At 33.5% G+C, this 19,289-nt stretch overlaps 2 protein-coding genes across 2 annotated transcripts; both read right to left on the reverse strand.

The window, feature by feature from the left end:
• Positions 1 to 1,457: 1,457 nt before the first annotated feature.
• On the reverse strand, positions 1,458 to 8,212 carry LOC135845126 (uncharacterized). The gene is made up of 8 exons (XM_065363590.1): positions 7,376 to 8,212; positions 6,397 to 6,616; positions 5,906 to 6,122; positions 5,466 to 5,784; positions 4,342 to 5,208; positions 2,222 to 2,333; positions 1,855 to 2,071; positions 1,458 to 1,746 (listed from the first exon to the last, which is right to left on the reverse strand). The coding sequence occupies exons 1-8, from the start codon at positions 8,210 to 8,212 to the stop codon at positions 1,458 to 1,460; spliced, it is 3,078 nt and encodes a 1,025-aa protein (XP_065219662.1).
• On the reverse strand, positions 8,131 to 14,092 carry LOC135844660 (probable peptidoglycan muropeptide transporter SLC46). Its single transcript, XM_065362920.1, has 6 exons — positions 12,334 to 14,092; positions 12,133 to 12,234; positions 9,975 to 10,112; positions 9,770 to 9,853; positions 9,519 to 9,672; positions 8,131 to 9,379 (listed from the first exon to the last, which is right to left on the reverse strand). Exons 1-6 carry the CDS (start codon positions 13,151 to 13,153, stop codon positions 9,295 to 9,297), a joined length of 1,383 nt encoding a protein of 460 aa, XP_065218992.1. The 5' UTR covers positions 13,154 to 14,092; the 3' UTR covers positions 8,131 to 9,294.
• Between the last annotated feature and the right edge of the window lie 5,197 nt (positions 14,093 to 19,289).

A 19,289-nucleotide genomic window follows, 5' to 3' on the forward strand; every position in this document is an offset into this window, starting at 1 on the left:
TACATCCTACTTAGTGGCGGTGGCGCTTATGTCCAATTATAATCAATTAATTATCGAATATGGCCGATTATACTCGAATATACATAACATCGTTTTTTAGGTGGTGGCGCCAAGCTGTCCACCATTCTCGCGATTATAACCAATAGAAAACAAGTTTATCATGAATATCGCTGAGTATAGTTGAGTATGACGTAATCTTAGCCCCAGCCCGCGAGATAATACCGCTAGAAGCGTTTGACCCGTCCGCCACTTACCGGTCACCCATTTCTCACCTAATTTTCATTGTAGGTAGGTCATAAAAACTGCGATCCGAGACAGAACTTTAGAACTGCAGACATCGACGCCGCCAAGTATACTTCCAATGATACTTCCATCACCCTGTGATGGGCAGGAGCCCACCCAGCAGAAGATACCAATAAATCCATCTCAAGTTCCAATATTTTCAACTTTAGATACTACTGTTTCCAGCTTTAGTTTCCTACAGTTCCAGTCATATTGGACTTGGATGAATTTTGGCGTCTGTAGCCTCGGACTTTGCCATCATCTGCGATGACATTGGATCTCAAGTTAAGTCATTATGGGTCAATTAGTGCATCTGCATCTGTCTCGGATCACTTCTTGAAATGCACAGAGATAGGTTTTAATTCCAAATGACTTTGGCTCACATCAATCATTTTATTTTTTAAGTTCAAGACCTTGGCTCACATTGTCTTCCTTTATTTTCCTTTTTGTTTGAAAATGGCGTTAGCTTGCATCGTTCGTTTTAGTTTTCAAGTTCAGGCTTTGGTTCGCAATTCGCATCGTCCTCTTTATTTTCCTTTTTGTTGCTCACGACTTTTAGTCAATCCCAACAATCCAGGGTTTACGATCCTTCTTATTTATTTTTGCTTTGTCCTAAATAATTATGAAGAATAAATGTCCTAAATGTGAATTTGTCTTGGGACTTTCATTCAACATTCACAACTTTGAAACTTCAATGAATATTTCCAACTTTACCACAAATATATCATTCCGTTGAAGGTTCAATCATTGAATAGCGCCATCTTTAATTAATAAATCCAACTTTAATTTAACCCCAGGTATTATAAATTAGTAAATATTGGGAGGGAAGCCTATCATTACGTCCGCGATTCTTACGACCTTGAGATCATGCTGAGCTATAGCACAAGATGAAGAATCGCGAGAGATATCATTTTACATCACTATATTTCCATCACTAATTTTCCAACAGAACGAGAGTGCATGACAAGATATCCAGAATGACAAAGAAGATATGAATTAGCATATATTTTCATATCTAAATCAAGATTCAAGAATTTTCAATTTTTGAAATTTTGAAAATCAAAAACTTCAAATTTAATTTTTCTATCTATTGTAGTTTTTGAATTTTTTCGTCGATTTCTCCCTCCACAATAATTATGTACTTACATACTTATAGGTATCTACCTAAATATTTATCAATTTATTTTTTTGAAATTCATGCTAAATTGCGTTTGAGTAAAAAATAGCCACCCTTTTTTCAAGAAATAACAAGTAAAAAATATCGTACACAAAACAACAGAGAATAGAAAAACGAGAACGTCCAGAAGCAAGTACTGATAGAGGGATAAATCTACTGCTGCAGTGCGTAAATGGTGAGCTCCTTTGTGTCGAATTACGTATTCAATCCAATAAATTGCTGTATCCATGGCAGACATGGGTCTATCTTTATACATTTTTGATAACTTTTTCATATTAATGGAGTACCTGCAAAGAATAAATGAGAGGATCAGATTTGCACAACTTTGAAGAGAAAAATACAACGGGTTTCTTTATATTATGTAGGTACCTATCCAGATTTTTGAGCTTACTTACTCGGGCTGTAAAACCTGTTTAATCTTAGTAAGCACCGTATCATTATTGATGTCAGAATAATCAAGAATCTCGGCAGCTCCATGGGCTTTTAATATTTGTAGGTTGAGTGTCTGATCAGCGAACATTGGGATCCCTAGCACAGGAATTCCTTCGTAGATGGCTTCATTCAAACCCAAAGCGCCACCATGAGATATAAATAGTTTCACATTAGGATGAGCTATAGAAGAGACATATAAAAAAAAAATATATGAAAAATGAAAAATATTGCGATGATTTAAAATTGTTGTTAATTAACATGTTGTTTAGGTAATCGTGACAATTTGTAAATTGAGTGATAAGGCAGGGCTCAAGCAATTCAGTCACCAACCTAATATATCCCTTTGAGGCATCCACTTTGATGTGAAAATTCGATCAGTCTTGTGCTTGTCTCGCAGGTCACCATTCCATTTCCATATGTGCCCGCGTCTAGAAAAAGGGTACTAAGGGTAATTTTTTCAACATTTTTTTTATTTTTGATTTTTATGTAAAATTTCGTCAAAATTCGAATGAGACCGGTCCCAGACCCGTAGAGTGCTTTTTAAGCGCGCTACACGCGTTTTAAGTGAGTAAAGTCGAAAAATAAATTTTTAAAAAAAATGAAATTTTAGGGTTTTGATCAAATTTTATTTTTCTTTCAGGGTAACTTGGTTGAAATATTTTTTTTTTTGATTCCTATGTAAAATTTCATGAAAATTTGAATGAGACCAGTTCATTTTTCATTTTCAATTGAAATCATTTTTAATAATTATTAGTTTGCACAAAAATTCATTATTCATTGTTCAAAAGCAAAAAAAAAATGATTAAGTTAGATTTTCTATAAAAATTCAACTCGTAAAAATAAAAATCGCAAAAAAAAATTTTGAAAAAATTTTGTGCCGGAGGCGGGATTCGATCTCGGTACCTCTTGCTCCGCGAGCGGGTGCCTTAACCAAGCGGCTAGCGGTACTGCAAGGCAAACTGCGTTTTTCAACAATATACATATTGCTAAACAGCGTCGAAAACTACATCACCACGCGAAGTTTCACGTTTTTACACTCAAATTACGTGAAAATACAAACGTAAACTTTAAACCGCTCTCCTGTAAAATTTACGTTTTTACCCTTAGTACCCTTTTACTAGACGTGGGCACATATGACTTTTTGAGGCAGTTTGTCGAAAGCCCTTAGAAAAGCTTTTCGTTTGGGCTCCGGGATAGTCTCCATTTTCAACGCTGTCCCCATGCAGAAGTATATCACACCGTGTTCAGACCCATCAATGAATTGTTGGATGTCCTTTGTCACATTAACGAATTTATTACAGTACACTCTCGATAACTCGAAATCCAAGGGGAATGGTCATTCATTCGGCTTATAGAGGTTTTCGAGATAATCAGTTTCGAGTTATGCAGGTAAGATTTTGAGAGTGTTCGAGTTATAGAGGTCTTACGAAATGAATGACTTAAGAGATATGTAAGTGCATAAAAGATAGAAGTATGAATTGAAATATTCGAGTTATAGAGGTAAACGCCAGACAACGTACGACTTATAGAGGCTTTCTCACTATTTTTGGCAAAAGTTTAGCTTGGAGTTACAACTGAGTTATTCAAGTGCATGAAAGATAGCAGTAAGAGTGGAAAAATATTCGAGTTATAGAGGTAAACGCCAGACAACGTACGAGTTATAGAGGCTTTCTCGCTATTTTAGGCAAAATTTTAGCTTCGAGTTACGACTGGTTTGTATAGTCAATTTCGACTTATCCGAGTAAAGTTAACATTGAGTGTTACGGAGATTTCAAGGGGAATGGAGGTTGATTCGGCTAATAGAGGTTTTCGAGTTAAAGAGTTTCGAGTTATCGAGAGTGTACTGTACTAATTACTAATTAGATATAATATGGTATTTGAATAGGTAGTAGTACTAAGTATAGAATTTTTTCAAAGGTTCAACTTATTAATGACTTTTACACTGCATTTAATATACCTATGGATACCTATGAATTTTGATTTTAATTCAATGGAACCTCATAGTAAATAATTACTTATCCTATTAAAGAGTCCACTGCGTGTTCATTACACTTGGTTCGAATTACCTTAGCTATTCACCATAAGCAACCGTGCTTGCACGAAAGTACAACTAATTGCATTTTTCAAAAATGTTACCGAAATCTTTGAATCAAAATACTAACTAAGTGCATAAATTATTACTTTTTGCTTAATTCATTTTTGAAGGGCTTACCTATACCTACCCACAAATTCAAAGTTACTTGGCCCACTAAAAAATCGAGATATTTTCTCTCACAAAGTCCATCATTCAAATTAGGTATCCATTTAACTAAATCTTTTCAAGTTGAAATTCCAAAAAAATTCTAACATTAAAATTTTTTATCAATAAAATTGATGTAATAATTTCTGTATTTTTCATCTGTTATTGAGCTTTGAATTATTTCTAAATAAGTAAATCTACCTAGACCTACCTCAGGTACAGGTTTTGCTTCGTTAATATGCACCCCTGCAATTTCAACAACTCCTGGAACCAGAGGACGAGGCACATTGAAACTAAAATGTGAAAACAACAACATCAAACTGGTGTTTTTCGCAATTTCGTTAAGTCCTGGGGTATCTGCTCCAAACACTTGTTTTGCAACGTCTTCGACCCCAAACGAATAATAAAAATATACCATCTCAGTAAATAAATAGCAAAGAGTATTATATAATCGTTGATAAAACGTAGGATGACTGCGATTAAACTCTGCATTAGTATTCGGGTACGGTATATAAGAAGGATTATTCGGATTACCCATACGATCAGCTGCCCAAGGAAACATGGAATTCAGACAAAATGCAATATGGTACGCCTGAAACCTATTCACAAATCCTAAGGTCACATCTCCATGAAATACTTCGGTTATTACTAAATCGTAAGAATCGTTTGTTTTCAAGAATTTCTTCAATTTTTCGCATCTAAACATTTGTTCCATCAGCTCGACACCGCTTGAAAGCAGCGAATAGACTTGTAGAAAAGGATTACGACTTATGTCCTCGTCATTCAAAGTGAAACCTTCTTCTGGAAAGTTAGAGCATTCTGTAATATCGATATCGGTGAAATTCTTTTCCGATTTGTTCGTTGGGAATGGATTAATCACCGTTACATTATGTCCTCTTCTGGCCAACTCCTTCGTGACTGATTGATATATGATGTAGTGGCTTTTGAGTTTCAATGGAAACACACCCAGAATATTGGCACATTGTGATCCGGTCACAAACACAAATAAAATAAACACTGTACAAATACTTTGTTTTACTCGCATAATTATTAACAGGACACTTAATTTACAAAGTAACTTGTAGCGTTGTTATAATATGTATTAACGAAATAGAACGTACTAAGTACCTATGTATAGGCATAAAAAGTAGAAGGGTCATATCAAATAATCCACCGAGATAATTTTCAAAAAGAAATCATTCAAAAAGGTGATATTCTACTTCATGTATCTAATTTTATAGGTATGTTTTTTGAAACGTGAAGTACCTAGGTACCTATTACCAATGAATTGGGATTGAGATTAATGGATTTCGTGAACATAAAAATTTAAGCCACTTTGGCGTCATTGCGATTTATTTTGATTTTTTTTTTTTTAGAATCACCGACAATGACTGCAGGTTTCGAGTGAAAAAATAACCATAATTTTTTCAGCAAATATAAAATGAAAAATGTTGCGCCAAAAATGACAGTGATCAGAAAAACGATGACATCCAGTAATAAATATTGATAAAGAGGCAAATCTACAGCAGCAGAACGTAAGTGGCGAGCTCCTTTATGTCGAATTACATACTCAATCCAATAAATTGCGGTATCCATAGCAGACATGGGTCTATCTTTATATATTTTTGACAGTTTTTTCATATTTGTGGCGTATCTGTAAAATAAACGAGAGGTTTGGTTTGTATAAATCCCACCAAAAAAATATTCATCTGCATATATCAATACTTTATGCAGTGTTTTTTACATATACTTAGGTATCTAATCTTCAAGCTTACTCAGGCTGTAAGACTTGCATAATTTTGGTGAGCACTGTATCATTGTTGATGTCAGAATAATCCAAAATCTCGGCTGCTCCATAGGCTCGTAATGATCGTAAGTTGAGCGTTTGATCATGAAACATTGGAATCCCTAAAACAGGCACGCCTTCGTAGATGGCTTCATTTAAACCCAAAGCTCCACCGTGGGCTATAAATAGTTTTACTTTGGGATGAGCTGTAGAAGATCACGACAATTTTACTGAAGATTTAAAGAAATTTGAGATTTCGATAAGTATATGTATATAGGCGTGTTAGAAGATTCAAACCTCGCAATTCAACATGAGCTTTCGAATTTTTCATAGGTAGGTATACAAATACTGTCAACTGCCCTAATTTTGCACTCTTTTTTTTAAACGTTTACCGGAAATTTCTTCGTTTCCGAAATTAGGGTAGTTGACAGTTCCATACTGATTAAGAAAAGAAGTTCTCTCAGATTGCACACAACTCACCTAATATATCTCTTTGAGGCATCCACTTGGAGGTTAAAATTTGATCAGTTCTTTCTCGCAAATCACCATCCCATTTCCATATGACTCTTTGAGGTAGTCTTCTAAATGCTTTCAAGAAAGCGACTCGTTTTGATTCAGGCATAGTCTCCATTTTGAGCAAAGACCCCATACAAAAGTAAATCACTCCGTGTTCAGATTCACCAATGAATTTTTGAATGTCCTTTATGTGTGATCGGTAATGGTAATAAATAGGTAGATTGGTACAAATAAGTTACGCGATTAATTGCAAATAAAATCAAATAAATTCTCAAAAGAGCATACCTATTCGGATAAAATAGAATGAAATGGATTTTCCCACAGATTTTGAAATGCTAGCTGGTAATATTTTTTTTGAGAGGAGGCCAACTAGACTAAATTCTCCCATAATTTTCACTTTACTATAGTTTTTTCAGTGCGACGCAAGTTGTTTCTCATGGTCGAAAATTCACGCGATGAAGTTTTTAAATCACTACCTTATTCCTAAATCCTCCAAAAGAGATGGAATTATAAATTCAGTTGAAAATTTATATTTTTGGCAGTTTCCAAATCCAACTTTTCTTTTTCAAAATTGTTTAAAAAAAACGATTTGTGCCATAATCAAAATTACTATACCTATTTTTTAATATTAAAAAATTGCCAAAAAGTCTGCTCTTTTTTTTGTCAAAATTCCCAAAAGTTTTGTTTTGTTTCTAAAATTTTAAGAAATTCTTACATTTTTCGAAATCAAGTTTTTCGGAAAAAATCATTCCGGGAATATTAATTTCAGTAGGTACCTACACTACGTTAATCGAATTCGAGAATTCAGTAGTGGGTAATATTTCGGAAAAATTAAATTTCAAGTTCTATTCTCCTGCCGCCTTCTTTAGAGTTTTCACTTAAGATGAGTAGACAGCAGTCGTTAAGTATTGAACTTTCAATATTATAGGTACCTAATACTCACCTCAGGCAAACGTTTCGCTGGGGTAATTTGCAGTCCAGCAATTTCAATCATACCTGGAACTAAGGGAAGAGGAGCATTAAAGCTGAAATGCGAAAACATTAATATCAGACTTGTGTTTTTTGCTATTTCATCGAGTCTTGGAGTATCCACTCCAAATATTTTTCTGGCGACATCTTCAGTTCCATACGAATAATAGAAGTATAAAGTTTCAGCAAATAAATAACAAAGAGTATTGTACAATCGTTGATAAAATGTAGGATGAAATCGATCAAATTCTTCATCAGTAAGCGGATACGGTATATAGGAAGGATTACTCGGATTACCCATACGATTACCTATCCAAGGAAAAATGGAATTTGGACTGAATGCAATATGCTTTGCTTGAAATTTATGCACGAATCCTAAGGTAACATCGCCGTGATGTACTTCGGTGATTACCAAATCGTAGGAATAATTTGTTTTTAAGAATTGTTTCAGTTTTTCACACTCAAACATCAGTTTAATTATTTCAACGCCACCTGAAAGCAATATATTGGTTTGTGGGAATGGATTACGATATGTTAGTTTGTCATTTACAACGAAACGCCCCGGGAAGTTGAAGCATCCTGTTAGGTCGATATCAGTAAAATTCTGCTGAGCTGGGTTCGTTGGGAATGGATTAATCACTGTTACATTATGTCCTCTTCTAGCCAACTCCATCATGACAGATTTATAAACAATGTAATGACTTTTGAGTTTTAAAGGAAACACACCCAGAATATTGGCACATTTTAATTCCATCACAGATATTGATAAAATAAACATCGTACACATTGCTGGTATTACACTTACACTCATGTTTTTAAAAAACAATATAAAGTTACATTACATGCACTGAATCACTGTATGAATTATGAAGTAGTCCTCGGAGTAAATTTTTCTCGAAAGGAACATCCACTGACTTGATTCAATGTCAGTGTAAATTTGAAGTTTTTCTGTGCACGAAGCAATCACAAATTATTTACTTAGCTATAGGTACTTTAAAATTGACAATTTCGTGTCAGTATAAATTCATATTTTATATCTCGTTATGTAATCTGCTTGAAGTGCGATTAGAAAATATCGCGATTTACTACACAGTACATACTTAATATACCCAAACAAAACATGAAGTGCCTGCTTATACATTATCTGCCTGCGTATTCTACCTAACGAAATTAAAATTTCATTCACGTGGAAAAAAATCGAAATCATTGGAATCGCTGAAATAGGGAGCTCTACGTGAATGGTTTTAATATGCGAACCCAAAGTTCCATCATACACCAACAAGTCAAATACCAAGTGCCAAATTTCATTTTTTTTTAAATTTTTGGCGAATTTTTAAAAATTTAAATTTGACACAAATCAAAATAATTTTGTGAAATTCAAGTAGAAAGATGTTTAGTTTACACTCAATTTTTGGAATTTCAAATTCACTGATGGTGATTTCGAACAGTTTATATCTGAACCCTGTATCTCGATCTGCAGATTTTCTAGTCAAGGAAGAACCCCATGTGAATAAACGCCTAGTCTCAAGTTCAACACCTATGACTTTAATAATCGTCTTTTTTATGGTCTTTCAAATCGATTCAGAGAGATTTTTTTTAAACCGTCTCTTTCACTTTAAATTCAAATTTTTATTCGTGATCTTTTTTGAATAAATAAATTGTTGATCCTGAATCCGTCAGCATTAGAAACTGAAAGGCTCATTTAGGTACTTCGGTGCACATCTTATTTTCCACCTTGCCAACTGATTAGTGGCGTCAGTTTATTACGTTAAAAGAGAACATCTCGCAAAAATCACAGGTCTTATTTTTTTGCTCAATACCAAATTTTGTTAGTGACTTTTGGTACGTTTAAATTTTTTTAAAATTGCACAGCCTAGTTGAAAAGAAATGTTCCTATTTTGAATCAAGCATTCGTTTCCCTTCTTCTTCAATGACCACTTTTTCTTTTTCTAATCTTTGACTAATAAAATATGACACACTGCAACAAAAAAAATCCAAGAGGATCACATAGGTTAGTACAATCATATAAAAACCTACATTCGTTTAAAATTAAATATTTAAGTAGGTACATAATATACATACCTATATGTAATGCAATAAGTTCAAAGCATATTTACCAATATAATAAGACGACGATTGTATCTAAAGAAATGCTCGATAAAAAGAAAGCTGAAGGAAAAGTATCCAAAGTAGCTTCGAAAATCCCATTATAAACCGGATGACATATTGGAATTAATAACGTAAACATTCCAGTAACAGAACTCAAACGACCTGCAATTGTACATAAAATTATTAGTTTCTCCATGAAAATAAAAATTAACATCGAACTGAAATTTTACAAAAAAACCATCTGGTTTGTAGAACTTACCAAGTTCGTCACTTTTGTAAAATTTACTCAAGAATGATAAGCTAACTGATAAGGCGGTGCCGTGAAAAACATCAAAAATTGGAACTGCGAGTAAAAAAAAAGACAAAAATGTAACAAAAAGGTGGACATGGGCTCTCTAATTTACTGGTATCCATAGTGATAATTATGCAAGAATTGGAAGAGCGAAATAAGTGTTACACTTTACCTGCATAAAGATGCCAAGTTTTATAAGCAAAAAGGTATCCAATAACTGCGATCGTGTCCCATAATCCAGCAAATACGCCAATTATTCCGTCATGTATTTTTAAAATCTTGCTCAGAATAATGCTACAAAAAACGCTTCCTAGAACATAAAAAAATAGAACATACAATATTGTAAGTATATGTACAATTATTATACTCAGGTACCAATTCAATTTGATGATTTTCATTTCACAAGTACCTAGGTACATTAATCACGACTTAATTTAAAGATGGCCAAAAGAGAGAAGAGGGTAATAAGCAATCAAAATGTTATAATATGTATTATACCTAATGGGGGAAAATATGGGTAAAAAGCTGAATCTAAAACATCTCGATTTATTGTTATCGTGTTTAGAGTTACCTTGGCCAGAAATTGCACGAGTCCTTGAAAATTAATGGTTCGCGAAATAAAAAAAATTGTGAATTTTGACCAACTTCAGTAAAGATTATTTGAGTTGAAAGTCATTCGAATAAAATTTTTTGCTTTGGAGGTGCCTCCGAGGGGAGATATGTGACCTCAAATAGGGCATTGGGAAAAATTGTTCAGTCCCAAAAGATGATATCGAAGATATTAGACCATTGCTATCAAAATTCGAGACCACCTTTATGGTTCTACTGAACGATTAAAAGTTTGTAAATTAATTCCGAATCACTTGCTTACATTTAATCAAAAAAAAAAAAATTGAGAAAAAAATCTAAAATTTAGTTGATAGGTTCTTATAAAATTAAAAAAAAAAATGAAAATCAAAAAATAGAAATTCCAATCTATTAAAATTTCAAAAAAATACTGTGCAAGAAAATTCAAGAAAATTTTTACAAATTGCAAAATTTGAAAGTTTAGAAAACATTGAAGATTTAGAAAATCTTAATCAAGCCCCTAGAAATCTAAATATTTTTGGACCAGAGTAATCTAAATTAAAAGAACATGTAAAAATAGTTCACTAACCAAATTTTCAGCTGTCAGGAGTGCATTTTTCGATTTTTAGTGAGTTTTTTGGAAATTAAATTCCAGTCAAAAATTCAAAAAAATCAAAATTTTATCAAATTTCCACCTAAAAAGTTGATGTTTAGCAAAAGTACCATTTTTGAACTCCTTAAATCGATTGAAAGCAGTTTCAAACCATTTTGAACAGTTTTGGAGCCTCCAGTTGGTTTGGTGGATATTCGAAAGTTGAACATTCCACAAAACTATACCCAATGAAGTTATACAGCTAAAATTGAGTTTATACCACAATTTTAACATTCTGATGAGTCGATTTGTGATAGTTTAAACCTATTTTAGAGCCTCCAGCAACTTTTTAGAAATTCTAGTTCTCCAAAAAAATGTCATAAAATCTTTCAAAGAACTGCTCAAAACGGTTTGAGACTGTTTTCAATAGATTCGATTCGAATGGACGAAAATGGGATACTTATAACATAACATATAAAGTTTCAGCTTTTTATATAAATTAGGTCAAATCTGGATTTTTTTTTACATCTTTGGGGTAAATTTGATTTTCAAAAATCTACCATCAAACTTGAAAATTGTTTTATAAAAAAAAATTATAATAAAAATAAAAAATTCTGAGAAATGTAAAAATGTTTAGGTATAGGAACTTGAAATAAAACTTAGACGTAGGTATCCAAAAAACCTAACAATTCAAGACGTCTAAAAAAATAAAAAGTCTGAGAATGTCTGAGTCATTTTACGAATAATTATAAAAAACCCATTCAAATGAATGACGGAGAAAAATTGCTGCAAAAATTGAGAAAATTTGTCAAGTAAGTCAAGTATAGCTTTTAGCTTACCCATCTGTGATGTGGATACCTACACACCCTTCTCTCCAAAAAGATTTTCTCTAGCATGGAGTTTGAAATTTTTCCACTTGTAAAAAAATGATTTTTTTCTCAGAGATTTACTTTAATTCGTTTATTTTCTCAGATGCGGGCTCATTTAACCGAATCTTTTAAAAAAGAGCCAATAGTTATCTGAATATCAAATCAAATCAAATTGGCATACGAATTACCCAAAAATACTTTTTTCTTACATTATGGCTCCTATTTTCCAAGTCATTCTCATACGGTAAGATTTATACCTATTTTAAAATTACCTAATCGATTTAATTTGCATAATGACTCACCTATGGCAACGCCAATGTATCGATATACAATATAAGTGCTGAATTCACGTTCATCCCAATGAAATTTATACCTTAGAAATAGGTACAAAATGGCTTTTTCTCCTGAAATCAAAAATTAAAAATTAAAATCATTTTCATAATTAATTTCTACCTTCCAGTGAATAAAATTATACTTTCAAACGAATATGCAATTTAAATTACCTTGAGTCGCGAAAGATATCAACGTGTAAATACTCAGCAATATCACCACCACAATCCTGCCCCTGCCGAGACTCTTTTTAAACACAACTTTGAAACTATCCACGATTTTCATCACGCTGAATATTTTACTAAAACTAAGCTTTTTATCAACTTGTACCGAAATATCGCGAACAAAAACCAGAGCTAAAATCAAAGCTGCGATAGAAGACACGAAACAAAACAAGTAGGTGTAAAAGAACCCAATTCTACGCAAAATAAATCCACTGCCACCGTATCCCATTAAATCAGCCAACGTCCTGGCACCCAGCAGCATTCCCATTCTCATGGTACGACTTTCTACAGAGGATACATCCCAAATATACATTTGACCTGCCAAAGACATCAATATAATTCCTCCAGACATCATTTCAACGATAATATTCGAGTACACAGCTGTTTGAGGCATCCAAGACCAGAAATGAGAATGCAAGCAGCCGAATAAAGCTTGAATTATTTGGCCAATTATTGGTAGGAATATCAGAGGTCGTCTACGTCTGCCAGCTTCGTCGCTCCAGGAAGTTGCGAATATTGAAAAAAATGTACAAACGAATAGCATTATGAAGCGATAGAACGAATTCATTTCGGTGGCAAAAAGGACTCCTTGTTTTTCATCGTCGCAAAGGGTGTTCAAATCTGGCTCGAAAGTGGCATTGAAACGACATTTCTTCTGTAGAAGTAGATTGGTGTTTGTACCATCCAAGATTATGTAGATGGCCCAGTACAGAAAATACGCAGGTTCGACTGTTATCACTTTTAAAAACCGAAGTAAATTTTTCGACATGTTTAACACTCTCGACACCGGTAAAAAAATAATAAATTGGAAAAAAATTAAATTATCACGTCGCAGACAAAAAATAAATCACGTTTGATCGATTGTGAATTTTCCAAGAATATTACAAATTCGAATAGGTACTTTCAAAATCTCAGACTATTTGTAAATCGATTAAAAAAAAAAAAAAAACTATTCACGACCGAAAATTGGTATGTAATAAAAATCCACAAGTCACGAGAACATTTAAAAATAAAAATACATTAACTTTGTTCAACGATTTCACACTCGCGGCCAAACACATTTAACTATATCTTAATAGGTTAGAACACTGTAATAGAATAGATTGAAATACAAATGAAACACACTTTAAACTAAGAATCATTTGAAATTCGCGCAAAAATTATTCGCACCGACGTAAATTACGTGACTGGTTGGGAAAATCATATTTTCTACAAGCACCAATGGAAAGAAAAAATTCACCAAGTCACGATAAACCAGTACCTACTTGTCAATATTTCACATCCACGAAACCAGTTAGGTACAAAATATGTAAATAAACTGGAGACATTTCTATTTAATATAATAATTTGACTAAAAGCAAACGACCGAATGGTGATAGAATGAATGGGTACAAATTAGATCATCGAAATCGGATATTCTACCTGTATAGTTTTAGACAAAAAAAAACCCATTGAAGCGGAGTATTCACGCACATAAATATTGGCATAAGGTATTCCCACATGGTAAGTCTGAGTCTGACAGGTGCCTGGTTTTTTTTGAATGAATGAATGGCTGAGATTAAAAAACAAGTTTCAATACTTCCGCAACGAGAATAATAATTGTGCGTTATGAAGTACCTATTGTGAGCCTATATTTAGCTTTTAGGCGTAAATTATTGCAATGTGTTATTGTTAACTTACAATTAAATGTAATTACATGAGAGATACCTATATGCGATGTATCTAATAATAATTTATCGATACGCAGATTAGTAAATTGTTTTGCATATCGAGAGCTTAGAAGGAAGAATCGAGTGAATCATCGATCAGATTTTTTGTTATTTGAAAGTTTGATCAATAGATGATGATTTTATGCCCGATTGTGACAAAACGAAAATTTTACCGGGGTTCGTGGAAAATGAAATACGTATCTATCATCAAATTTACGTGTGTACCTAACTACCTATAGTCGATTTTTCTGACTCATTTAGGTACTTGCATCCGGATTCACATTTTTGATTTTCTCTGTTTTCGATTTTTTTTTTCAAATTCCCAATATAATGAACAAAACCTTTTTTAAACACAATAAATAGCTTCACATCATTTACAAAATCTTTTCATTTCATAAAATAACAAGTACCTATGCTAGGGCTGTTGTTACTTAATCTTTAATCTAATGTTCATTTTTTGTTTTAGGTCTTGTTTTTGTATTTTAAAATGTTACTTTTTTCAAACTTTTGAGAAATTGATTTTAAAAAACTTAGGAATATGATCAATCACATTACAGGAATGAGGAATGGTAAAAAAAAACTACTTTCTGACAAATCAAAAATAGAATTCCAAAAGGGGAAATACATATTTTTTGCACGACGAAAAAGGGCGTCATCACGACAAGCATTTTTTCGTTCATAAAAGATGAATGAACGACGAAAAATTATGAAGTTCCACGCCAGATGAAGCCCGACAATAAAGTATTTATGAACGACTACGATTTAATAACGGGATAAGCAGTATTCACGACAAAATAATTTCATTCACGACAGAACATCAGTTCAAATACAATAATATTTTGTATAAATTCTGACAAATAATCAACTGAGGGTTTCTTTCAAAAAAATTTGAGTGAAATTGTAACTCAGTAGAAGAGAACCAAATTGGCCTATGCAAAGCGAGGGCAAAATCTTAGGGAAAAAATGAAAATTTTGAGGATAGATCGGCGATTTTGTCGGCAAATGAATGATAATTAAATACATGATTGTAAAAAATTTGAATTTTTGAAAACTAAAACTAAAATATTGTTGGAATTTTTGTATTTTTCTAACTTTCTTGAATTTCTCATAATTTCCAAGTTTTTCCTACTTTCGCGAAACCGGAGGGGGGGGGCAAACTGTCACCCATCAGCCCACTTTCATTTTGTCCCTGAGGTCAAAAGAGGAAGAGGGGTTGCCCATCAAAGCCCACAAAACATTACTTCTATAAACAGCAATTTTTTACATACCTACTTCGTTTTTTTGGCATCATTTTAATATTTTTTGAACATTTATTTCTATCGGTGAAATGCCTGTTTTTGATAGAAAAATTTTGTCGTGCATTGCCTTATATAGCAGTTGAAAGTAATAAAATGTCGTGAATTTTTTAATTCGTCGTTTGATACATTATTTTGTCGTTGGAGTACCTTTTATGTCGGGGTAAGCTCTTTATTGTCGGGAATTTCCAATTTAGTCGTGGTAATGATTTTTCTGGCGTGAAAGTGCCTATGCTTGTCGTGCTGACGCCCTTTCTTGTCGTGGTATTAAATCACACCCATTCCAAAATAATGAAAACAAAAATTTTAAGAGCTGAAGTTGATATAGTGCATACTGCCTTCATCGCCATAGGGGATGATTACTTTATGAACCCCTTAAACTGAAAAGTTTGGTAATGTGTTATTTACAAGTGGCAGATAGGCGAATATGTCATTAATTTTGTCCGCACTCACAGCCCGGCAGCGAGCTGTATATTTAAATAGGGAGAAATGCAGACAAAGCCTTTGGTATGTGATCACCTGATGATCACAAACAATTATTATGTAGGGGTGTTTTGCCCATTGACTTTTTAGATATGGACTGCTAGCGGCCCATAAGCTTAACATATGGCTATTGTCTTGAACATAGTAAGTCGAGGGTTATGATCTGCACATGTGCCAGCTCTGTTGTGACGTTATACCACCCAGGTAAAGTTACACAGAGGTGCGGGAGGTATAATGTCGTCACCTGGTACTAGGGAACTACATATAACCCAGGTATGTCAGACGGCCATTTTGTTCCTGGTTTGACGAACTTAGCATTGCAGTATATGGGAATTCGGCAAACTTTAACCACGTATATTCAAAACTGTGCACTTTTACAACTTTATTGAATGAGCTTTCCAATGGTATGCTACATGTATCAATTGAAATACATTTAATTGTTTTGAATTTCAGTCATTTTTCAGCACTTCATTTTTGGGTTAAAAATAGTTTGAAATTGTGTGAAATTCACAGCATGTGCTCTAATTCAATGATTACTTTCATTCTATGCCAGAAATTCCATCATAAAAACCTTGAATCGAAAAACAACAATTTTTTTTCGTGAGGAACAAAATGGGAGTCTGACATACCCGGGTTACAGTACCTTCCTGGTACGACATCATTTTTCAGATTCCGGCATGTGCAGAAGCCAAACCTCGACTAACTGATGAACTATGTTCAAGACCATTGGCTTATGTACTGCTAGCAGTCCATATCTAAAAAGTCAATGGTTTTGCTGCTATTTCTCCACTTAGTCTCATTAGCTGCAGCAAGGTGGTACTTCGTCATCCTAGTAATAAGTTTTTATTTGTTAACACCTCAAGTGTGAAATTTTTTAAAATTTGATTTAATATAAATTATTTTATTCATCTGATGATGAATTAAATAGTGATCTTTTTGGTAATTTGAGATGTATCCAGACATCATCAAATTATGGGAAGTGTTACGCGAGCCTCCTTTAGTTAGATGCCATCGAAGTCCTTACTCCTTAGTATTAGGGGGACAACTGAAAGAGATGGTCAATGTGGAAAGTGTTGTTAGGTAGATGTTAGAGCGCATTTACTACCCAGGTAATTAGCTTATTTATTACTAATTATTGTTATATGTAGGTAGGTGTATTGAATTGGAGAATTCTATGCCTACCTATCGTCTTTATTAATGGTGTTTGCATGACTTCATCATGTGTTTTATGTATATTTCTTGTTTTTCTACTCCTAAGTGATTCCACACAGGTGAATCGCTACGAGGAAATTAATTAGCTGCATCAAGTACTAGTTTTATATTATGCATTATACCTACTCCCTTATGACGGATCTTAGTAGACTGATACTATCGAAAGATAGGATAATGTCCTATGTATAAATACGTTATAATAGGTTCTATAAATTGTAGTGTAGGTTGAATTTATTTCCTCATTCATTACATATTTTGCGTAGTTAGGTCGAATGTATTGGTAGAAGTGAGTTCTTTGAGCTATCTTGGCAACTAGAAGAATTATTCACTCCCTTAGGGAATAATTCTGAAACCCAATAGCATAGGGAAATACATATTAATATCCTTCTCACCTTCAGCTACAGCTAGTAATTCCGGCCCTAACTATGTCAAAGTTGGGTATACTTTTTTAGTAATGTTTCATTTCAACAATTAAAATTTATTTCCTTTCGAATTCTCAAAAAAAAAAAAAAACTGTTCTCTCAAATTTCAATTTTTTAAAAGAATTAAAATAATTTTGAAAAAATGTCAATCCAATTTCAATGATGAAAATATGATTGATACAAAACTTCCTGGATTTTTTCCAAGTTTTCAAAAGTCTAACAAAATGTTAGTTGGATGTGGTATTTCATTAGGTAATGTTATTTCCAAGTTCTTGAAAGTCAAATTTGAGATCAATCTAAAAGTCTACCTCGACGTTTCTCAATTTTTTCAGAAATTGATCATTTTTTTTCAGTCTCGCATGTTAAAAAGTCTGATTTAATTTATTTTTAACCAGGCTAAACATCGTTTTGGGTTCTTGAAAATTCATTATACATCCTCACTCCAATAAAGCAGTTTTTAGCCAAATTTTTGTAAAAAATGATGGCTATTGCGGTAGGCCCAACTTTGGATAAAAAGGTCGGGGATGAAAAATTTTGATAGTTCTCAACGTTTTAAGCTCAAACTAGACGATTCCCGGTGTGTCAGTTTTTATATATATATATATATATATATGGACCTAAGTATCCTCGACGTCACCGTACATAAACAGTACCTTTTCGTCACCAGGCTTTAAAATGCCTCCGGCGGTGTATTTATAGCATATTCTTAACCAGCACAGTTGTAATAGTGATTATACTCTTTTCCCCACTTGATTTACATGCTTTAAGCTTATACAAAAAAAATTTACGAGAATGGTACCAATTTGCCTCCGACTATAAACTGATCTCTTCCGTGACCTTGTGTATTTAAAAAGATATTGACTATACCAAATTGTCACCTGCTGCCTTGCCTAATAGACTGCAACTGCGCTGGCTACGAATACGAAAATATAACACAACTGGAAGCATTTAAAAAGCGGTGACCAAAAGGTACTGTTTATATACGGTGACGTCGAGGGTATGTCTGTGTTGATGGAAAAAAATTTTTAAAATCTGTATACAGTAGGTGTATACATGACCTTTTCGTCACCGGACAAAGTTTTGCCCTTTTACGTTTCAGGGGAAAACAAACCGTTTGAACTTGTTATACACAGGGAAACGTCTTCGTCACCGGCAAAACGCCTCCGTCACCGAATTCGGTGACGAAGAGAACGCGTGAGTATATAAAAGGTGACGTAGAGGTACCGTTTGCATATCTATATTTATATATAGCCGCATACAGGTAAACTCATAACGTTTTGTATAAACAGCAATCTCAAGACCCCTCTGTAACTTCGTTGCTGTGCATACGCTCGACGCGTCACCCCATAGGCCTGATAGTACTCGATGTTAGGCCGCGTTATATTCGTTAACTTGATTTTTGGGTCACCTGTGGAAAAGTATTTCATTGCCAAAACATCAATTTTTCAGAAATGCTTTTTTTTAAAAGTCTAATACGTCTCTGTTTTTCGCAAATGCCTTTTTAACAAAGCATCCTACAGAAAAATAACCAGCTCTGAGCAGAAAGGAAATTTTATGCTCTACAATTTCCTTCATTGCATTTTTTTCATAGGATGCATACTTTCCTTGCAAAATCACTGTTAATGTTGAAAAACACGAAAATTCGGAGCTGTATAATCAACTTTAAATTGAAATTGAGCAGTCAAAAATTCATTTTAGACGATTTTTGACCACGCCATGTGAAAGAGGAGACCTTCAACCACCAGAATCACCAAACAGAACGTAAAAAATGAATAAAATGATTC

This window comes from Planococcus citri, chromosome 4 (genome assembly GCF_950023065.1).
Source record: "Planococcus citri chromosome 4, ihPlaCitr1.1, whole genome shotgun sequence".
Taxonomy (NCBI): domain Eukaryota; kingdom Metazoa; phylum Arthropoda; class Insecta; order Hemiptera; family Pseudococcidae; genus Planococcus; species Planococcus citri.